This window comes from Sinocyclocheilus anshuiensis, unplaced genomic scaffold (genome assembly GCF_001515605.1).
Source record: "Sinocyclocheilus anshuiensis isolate Anshui unplaced genomic scaffold, SAMN03320099.WGS_v1.1 scaffold2308, whole genome shotgun sequence".
Lineage (NCBI taxonomy): Eukaryota > Metazoa > Chordata > Actinopteri > Cypriniformes > Cyprinidae > Sinocyclocheilus > Sinocyclocheilus anshuiensis.
In genome coordinates, this window is record NW_015546032.1 from 100184 (window position 1) to 109558 (window position 9375).

Consider the following 9375-nt stretch of genomic DNA (forward strand, 5'->3'; position numbering starts at 1 on the left):
GGCGCTGAGCGTATTGAGCGAGCGGAATCTTCAGAAAGGCGCTCTGCGCTCTTAAGGAAATATTACCACTCCGCTCACGCTCACATGCTCTGGTTTCCATGTATTGAGTGACAGCTCTGGTGTTGCCACGGTGACAGAAATCAGGAGTAAGTGCAGAGCGTTGTGTGTGAACATGATCTTACTGTAGTTCTAGACTAAATATCAACATGTGTTTACTGATCTCACCTGCACACAAACACATTCAGTGTTCCTCAAAACCAATAAAACTGTGAAATGCAAACTCAGAATATGAAGCAAACCTACAATAATTAAATATGTTAAATAACACAGATATCCTTTATGTGTTTAATCCCATTTTATTAACCAATGTCTTTGCTGCTGACCTTCAATGATCCAATTCAACCAAACTAATACATTTGTGGAGAAAGAAAGAGATGAAACCTTATGCCTTCTCTAATATCTACTAACACATCATACCACAACAACACTGACCAACTCAAGCAAATCAGAGCACAATTACATCACTCATTAGGAAACTCAAACAAATCAACAAAGTAAAAGTCAATTATATCAGACCCTAAAACACACTGACAGACTATCAGTGCTCAGATAAAACACTTGAGCAGCTCCAGATTCACTGGACACAAACTCACTATAGAGACATCATCAGCAGCCCTGATCAAACACACCTCCTGTAGACAAGAGTGTGTTCGTCTGCCACAATACAAGACTCCAGTCTGTGTCTCCACAGACGCACGTGTGTGTGTGCGTCTGTGTTTTGTGTGTGTGTGAGTGTGTGTGTGTTTTGTGTGTGTGTGTGTGTGTGTGTGTGCGTCTGTGTTGTGTGAGTGTGTGTGTGTGTGTGTGCGTCTGTGTTTTGTGTGTGTGAGTGTGTGAGTGTGTGTGTGTGTGTGTGTGTGTGTGTGTGTGTGTGTGTGTGTGTGTGTGTGTGTGTGTGTGTGTGTGTGTGTGTGTGTGTGTGTGTGTGTGTGTGTGTGTGTGTGTGTGTGTGTGTGTGTGTGTGTGTGTGTGTGTGTGTGTGTGTGTGTGTGTGTGTGTGTGTGTGTGTGTGTGTGTGTGTGTGTGTGTGCATGTTTATGTGGTTTATGAGGACACAAATTTGTATAATAACATGGGTATGATATAGGTATTACAACGAGAAGGTGATTTATGAGGATATTTTCAGTGTCCCCGTAATTCAAAAGGCTTATAAATAATTCAGAATGAGTTTTTTTGAAAATCTAAAAATGCAGAAAGTTTCCTGTGAGGGGTAGGTTTAGGGGTAGGGTTGGTGTAGGGCAATAGAAAATACGGTTTGTACAGTATAAAAACCATTACGCCTATGGAGAGTCCCCATAAACCATAAAAACAAACCTGTGTGTGTGTGTGAGTGCATGTGTGTGTGCGTCTGTGTTCTGCAGGAACACAGGCTGCTCATCACAGACAGACTCTCATCGCTCTGACTCGTGAAAGCGTTTCTTCCAGCTGGGCCGTGAATTAAACGATAGCTGATTTCAGGCTTGACCTGAGAGATCCTCCACAGTGGACGAGCGGCAAAAGAGGGAGCATCAGTCTTTAGTTTCGCCCGTCTGCATTCTAACTGAATTGAGGTAGCAAACACAATGCAAAACTGCAATTTATATGTATTTTAACACACTGAAAATGAACTTTCATGGTTCAGGCTGGAAAATCACTCCATTTCCCAGAATGCATCACCTGTGTTGAATTACTCTGAATAACAATTCCAATTCCTGCATTCCAATTCAATTCAAATTCACACGCATGAACTGAAAGAGAACTGATTCTTCAGTTCTGAATTTTGCTCAACCTCTTTCTAAAGCCTAAACAGCAGGACCATGGACTTCTGAAGAACAGCCAAGCTGATGCTCGTTACTGTGTTTGCATGAGCACCTCTTGTGCAGTTTAATATCAGACTAAATGAAGGTGGTGGCAGCGTTTATAGGCGGGCCATAGGCGGTTGCCCTCGACCACAACACACGCGATCCGTGAAAATCACAACTAACTACAGATCAGATCCAGGCCCGGTTCTATGGGGGTTCTAGAGCACCCTCAGTTAAAGCTGTATTAATGGCATTTCATTGCAGATTTGGCAAACTATCCAGTGTGCTATGGTTTGCGCTCTAGAGATCGGTTTCTATTTCAATGCGTTTTTGCAGCATTGAGCAATGTAGCCAATCACAGACATATCTATCTGTTGATTTATTTTTAATCAGAGGCGTTTAAGTTAGTATCCACCCACCGCTCAAATTGCCGGAGTTTTTGTTCAGTTATTGTGTTCAGCACAAATCATCCCATTATAAGAATGTGTAGATGCAATGTAAGTAAGAGATTCGTTGTGCAGCATATAATCAACTTCATTGATTATAACGTATCTTTGTGAGATTGCTATGAACATTGCTATGAAAGTATCAAGTAGACATTACAAAATGTAGCTTTAGAAAGAAACATTTTATTTGATTCAACCTACAATTTATTAAACAGAAATATTTAGGCTACAATGGCCTAACATAAACTATGGAACATAAAAGAAGATAATTTGAGAAACATCTCAGTATTTTTTGTTCATACAATGAAAGTCATTGGTAACCAAAACAGCCTTCAAAATACCTTCTTTTATGTTCCACAAAAGAAAGGTTTGAAACAACATGAGGGTGAGTAAATGATGACAGAATTGTTATTTTTTTGGGCGAACTATCCCTTTAATGTTTTTATTATTATTATTATTATTATAAAATGATACTCTGAATAAGAAACTAAATCTGCCAGCAGGTGGCGGTAAAAGTCGTTATAAGTCATTAATTAATTCGTTCAAATGGCTGATTCATTCAGGAATTAAGTAAATGGCTGCTTATGAATGGGCCTTTGATTCACACGATTCGTTCAAAACGCGGATTCATTCAGAAACTAAACACCGCTGTGTAGCACGGACGCACAACAATTCTGCTGTGGATTTAAAGGTAATATGTTCTCTGCAAAATTGAGCAAAAGCACATAATATTGTGTTTAAAAGATAGCATAATATCAACTTCTTATTTACTCGTATTTACTTATTTATATCGTATGATATAAATATGAGACAAAAACTCATACAGGGGCATTTCTTACACAAATATCTTGAATTATAGTGCATAACTGCATTTATGGAGCTGTTGCCCTGCATCATATTTGTCAGCAGTCACTGTATGACCTGTAAGATGACGCTTAACTCTGCAGGAATGATCTGGACCGGACACACCTCATCAGAAGAGCTTGTCTTACCTGTGACGGACAGCTCGGTGGTCCTCCTCACCACGAAACTCCCAAACTGTAATTCGCAGGTGTAATTCCCGATGTCGTCTTCCCGCACGTCTCTGATGGAGAGCACATCTGTCTTCCTCACGATGCTCTGTCTCCACTGCTTCGGCCGGCATTCCTGCATCCATAAACACGTGGGCTGTGTAATGCGGTTAATGCATTTCATTGGAATGACGCGTTAATATATCGCCTTCGATGTTGTCGACAGATTGCAGCACTACTGATTTCATGCTTAACAGTGTTTTGACAACAGCTAGAGTTTCATCTGTAAATTGCCTACCAAACTGCCTGTCAATCATTTATTGAGCACTTATTAATTTCCATGTCGATGAGCAGATGAGTTAATTGTCAAGGCAGCGAACCACGAGAAGATGATGCACAAACTGTGCTAAAATTAACCAGTGTTAAACTCAGCAAAAAAAAAAAAAAAATGTTCAAAGACTAAATGTTTTCTAATCGTCAATGATAGATTGGATGCACTTCAACTATTTTAATTAAAACGCACCGCTTTCATATGGTGAGAAAAAATAACACTACAAGATAATAAAAAGATTTGATAAGAAGAAAAAGTGCTGTAAATGAAACCTCTTTGCTAGACTAGCTCAGTTTATATAAGACCAATATCAATGTGATTCGTTTTTGGATCAAATGAGTAATTTGCTGCTCACGCTGTGCATTTGTTTAATCTTTCAGTTTCAACTCGTATATCAAACTGTGTGGCATGAAGAAGTTCACACTCAATCCGCTCATGTTTTCTGCACCTATGTCCTCAGCCATGACCTGTCTTTGATTCAATTTAGCCAGAAACTGTGGCATACGTTTAATTTGACACTCATCTGAATTAGTGCGCAGTCCAATTTCACCTGTCTTATGGATGGCAGAAATGGACTAATTCATGCCACTTTCCATCTCATCGTCTGTGCCTCAGGACATCAGGACTGATATACGGTCCATTTCTGCCTAACAGCTTCTATTTCCAAATCTAACACAAACTGCATGAGCGTGTTTTCGGTGAGATGGAAACAAACTGAAGAGTATTACAGTACTAAACTAAATCTGTCTGCACAACGGTGAATGCGGCGTGTGATCATACCTTGTACCATGTGATCTCTGGCTCTTTTCCGGTCTGTATGTAGTCGTCGATGTCAGGACAGAGGATGTCTTTGCTCTTACTCAGCTCGGCCTTCTCGAAGTACCTCATCTTGGAGTTGAAGCAGAGACCCGTGTCGTTCTCGGCCACTGTGAGCGACATCGACACTTTCATACAGTACGTGGAGTTCCTGAAAAACACACCAAACCAACACCGTCAACAAGCCTCACAAAAACAGGCTTCAGATGCTCGCTCTTTCATGGTGATCAGCGGGAGAGAGCGTTCACATTACGACGATCGTGACGTCTCAGAATCCCTGTTCTTTATTGCTGAAATGAGTCTGTAAACGCTCGGTTAAAAGGGTCTGCTGTGTTTTCACATCATTCTCAGCAATTATTCCTTTGCTTGTCTTGGGCTCAGGACATCTCAGATCAGCAGAAATGAGAGCAGAGAGCCAGCAGGCCATTTTTCAGCTTTGTTAGAGTGGCGCTCTCAGCGGACGCCTCTTACTGCCACAATTGAATTTATTGGAAAACAACTCCCTGAACAGAAGAAACAACACAATGCAGAATGGAGGGAAGAAAGGACAGAAAGTGCTGACTCAAAGAAGAGTGAACGGAAACTAAGAGACAGACAGCATGAAAACTAAAGATTAACATCCCTCCACTACATGTGATCCCCAGCTCCAGTCTTATAATTAGCCTGCGGTTTGATTCCCTGCTGAAATAATACGACGCTGTTGTTCCTGTAAGACTAAACGCAGTTCTCATCAAAACACAGGTGAACAAAACCACAGATACAAATACACTGAGAAACAGTGAAAGGAGAATGTGAAACCTCTACAGCAGTGGATCACAACCAGGAAGCTTTAACCCTTGTTATTATGTTTGAGTTTTGAGTATGATTTTTATGTTAGGAGTCTAATTAAATTCAACACAATGCACCAAAAAGTCACACCCTGTAAAAAAAAAGAGTTAAAACAGTAAACCTTTAACATGAATACTTCTAACACATTACAACAAAAATAAACATGAGAACATATGATTTTTAAAATTGTAATATTTAACAACATTTTTTAATGGTCCTTTTCCAAAAAAAAAAAAAAAAGAATATTATAAACAGCCTCTTTGATTGATTGATTGATTGATTGTGTTTTCGTGAAGCTCCAGCAGTGAAGCATGGCGCTAGCAATGCCGAGATCATGGGTTTGATTCCCAGTGAAATAACTCTGCTTGAACACATAAAAATGTATGTTTTTAATGCAGTGTATATTTCTTCGGATAAAAGTATCTGCCAAATGCGTAAATGTAAATGTAAATGTGAATCCCCTCAGAGGGTAGCTGAGAACCTGACATTGCAAAATACAGTTGAGGTCAAAAGTTTACATACACCTTGCAGAATCTGCAAAATGTAAATTATTTTACCAAAATAAGAGGTATCATACAAAAGGTTTATTTAGTACTGACCTGAATAAGATATTTCACATGAAAGATGTTTACATATAGTCCACAAGAGAACATAACAGTTGAATTTATAAAAATGATCCCATTCAAAAGTTGATTCTTAATACTGTGTTGTTAGCTGAATGATCCACAGCTGCGTGTTTAACAGTTAAACCGCCCACTGTTTTTCAGAAAAATCCTTCAGGTTCCACAAATTCTTTGGCATTTTTGTGTATTTGAACCCTTTCCAACAATGACTGTATGATTTTGAGATCCATTTTTTCACACTGAGGACAACTGAGGGACTCATATGCAACTATTACAGAAGGTTCAGACGCTCGCTGATGCTCCAGAAGGAGAAACCATGCAATAAGAGCCGGGGGGTGAACACTTTTGAACAGAATGGAGATGTGTAAATTTTTCCTATTTTGTCTAAATATCATATTTCTTTCATTTAATACTGCCCTTCAGAATCTACAGAAGATAGTTACATGTTTCCCAGAAGACAAAATAAGTTAAATTTACCCTGATCTTCAAATTCAAAAAGTTGAAACTGGCTCTTAATGCATGGTTTCTCCTTCTGGAGCATCAGCGAGCGTCTGAACCTTCTGTAATAGTTGTGTTTGAGTCCCTCAGTTGTCCTCGGAGTGAAAAGATGCATCTCAAAATCATACAGTCATTGTTGGAAAGGGTTCAAATACACAAAAATGCTGAAAAACTAAAAGGATTTTTCAGAAGAACAGCTTTTTCTAGTTTAAACCGTATTTTAATTTTCATCAGTTTTATCCTGTGACCCACAACGCAATATAAGTTATATTTAAATAATCTAACTTTATTAAAATGCTTTAAAAAAAAAAAAACTTAATTACTTATTTTTTCCCTTAAACATCTGTTGATTTATTAAAGGAACAAACAGCTCTTGAAAGTCCTGGAATCATAAAAAAAAATAATTGTGCTTAATTAATTTAATATACTGACACTCCCACTTTCTGTTAATTAAAACATCTGAAAACAAGTCTTTGTCACCGCGAACATTGTCAAAAAAATATGCAAGATTATAATAGGGGCCTGATGTAGTGAAACACAGCGAGCTGCTGTAGATTCACTGAGCCGCTGGTAGACGAAAGGGTGTGACATATCTGTGACACGCAGAGGATCATGGGTAATTTCTGGAATCTTTAGAATCTCCTGAATTCTCCATAGCTAAAGCCATCTCACGCCGCTAACTGTGCCGTCAGCTTTAGTGGGGAATCTTTATGAGGCGGAGATGCAGATTCAACGTGACGTGAGATCATCAGACAGATGGACACACCTGTGCAAATGAGTTTAAATATCCTGACCTGCGTGCGGCTGATCTAAACATCTCACTGAAAGCTTGTTTCTTCAGGAGGAGTGTTTCTGCTGTTCTGATGCAGTTCTGTGGAGGAAACCAGTGCTAACCCTAACCCTCACCCTCACTGACAGTGATCTACAAGCATTATGTTATGAAACTTATCGACCTCTCAGCTGATCGTCAGAAGCACTGGATTTGAGGTTGCACATATTCTGCTGTTTGCATCTGAATCATGTGTGTGTCTCACCAGCAGAACGGTAAAAGGATTTTATATCAGTACACAGATAATATTTTTACCCACAGTTCCACGCTCATTTGAGCATAAGGTAAGAATATCAGTGAATCCACAAAAAATTGGGTCGGTTTATAATTAATGGCATCTTGACTAAACGTATGATCATGTTTGATTCATTGTTGGAAGCATTAAGGACCTTGCAGGAGAATTTATCACGGTTAATTAGTGGATGAAGACAGCCGTTATGTGGGAATAGGGAAGCTTGCATTGGTTAAATCATTAAACACGGGCCGTAATTCCCTCTGAACGCCTGCGGATCACACAGAAATCCAGAGCGTTTCACCGAACATGAAAATACAGTCAAACTCGACACAAAAAGCGGCCAATCAGAGTGTACGAGGAGCGCGAGCTGTCCAATGAGATTTACAGTACTAGTCAAAAGTCTCCAAATATTATGAGTTTTTAATGTTTTAGTGTAGTCTGTTCTGCTCACCAAGGCTGCAATTATTTGATCAAAAATACAGTACAGTAAAAACAGTGAAATATTATTATAATGTAAAACAGCTGTTTTCTATGTGAATCTCTGTTAAACTGTAATGTATTTCTGTGATGCGCAGCTGTATTTTCAGCATCATTACTCCAGTCTTCAGTGTCACATGATCTTCAGAAATCAGTATAATATGCTGATTTGCTGCTCAAGAAACATTTCTGATTATTATCAATGTTGAAAACAGTTGTGCTGCCCAAGATTTGTGTGGAAACTATCATACACTACCATTAAAATTAGTATGGTGTGTGATTTATTAATAGAAATTAATGCTTTTATTTAGCAAATATGCATTAAACTGATCAAAAGTGACAGTAAATACATTTATAATGTTACAAAATATTTATATTTCAAATAAATACTGTTCTTTTTCACCTAAGAATCATAAAAAAATATTCACCAAACTATTGAGCATAAACTGTTTTTAGCATTGATAATAATATGAAACATTAATAACAGAGCACCAATAATAATTGTTTTTACTGTATTTTTGATCAAATAAATGCAGTCTTGGTGAGCAGAAGAAACTTTAGAAGAAATCATTATAAAATCGTAATGTTTCCAAACTTTTGACCGGCTATGTACATTTTGACGCTGCATGAGGATGCGTGTGAATCAAACAGTGATTCTGAAGGATGTCAAAAAGCCAGATGCATTTCAGCCACATTCACGTCTGTGATGCAGCACTCGGTTCATTTCTCTGACTATAACAGATGAAACTGAGCATTCTGGGGGAAATATTAATGAAATACGCCTTCAGAGGCAGCCTGAGAGTCAGAAATGCTGTCCCTCGAGTGACGTCTGTCTGAGGATGCACTGCGGCCCGTCGTGGTTCACTACAGCGCTTCTTTAAATCAGTATTTTATGAGCGCTGGGTTATTTATGAGCCGGAGGAAGGTCAGGCTCTGCTGGGAGTGGAGGAGACACGATTCGGACAGATGCATAACTCATGTGTCGCAGCGCCGAGGCCGGCTGATTAACTATATACTGCTGGAGCCCAACACACCGCCACTGTTTACCCATAATGCCTCTCAGGCCTCAATTCAGCCAGTATCCCTCCGCTAACATGAAGTTAGACCCTGTTCTCTCTCTTCATCACCACGTCTCTCAATCCTTTCAGTCACCAGAGCCTGGTCCGTCACATAAACCCATGAACACCTGCCTCTCGTCTAAGTTTCTAATGCTTGTTTCTGACTTTTCAGCTCTATTAACTATTCTAATGTTCAGTGACTGTTTAAATTAATGTGATGTGTACATTTGACTGCCACACCAATAATAAATCATTCTGATGCTGCAGATACAGATGAGTGCGGCTCTACACTGTGTCTGAACACAACAACAATATAGTACTGATCAAACACACACACACACACACACACACACACACACACACACACACACACACACAGAGCT

At 39.2% G+C, this 9375-nt stretch overlaps 1 protein-coding gene across 1 annotated transcript in view; it reads right to left on the bottom strand.

Moving 5' to 3' along the window:
• LOC107698784 (interleukin-1 receptor accessory protein-like 1-B) overlaps window positions 1–9375 on the bottom strand; it is a 115342-nt gene that overhangs the window by 95986 nt on the left and 9981 nt on the right. Inside the window, exons 4-5 of the mRNA XM_016499892.1 lie at window positions 4409–4595; window positions 3280–3433 (exon numbers count right to left, since the gene is read on the bottom strand). Of these exons, the coding sequence (XP_016355378.1) occupies window positions 3280–3433; window positions 4409–4595 (341 nt within the window). The remainder of the gene's footprint in view (window positions 1–3279; window positions 3434–4408; window positions 4596–9375) is intronic.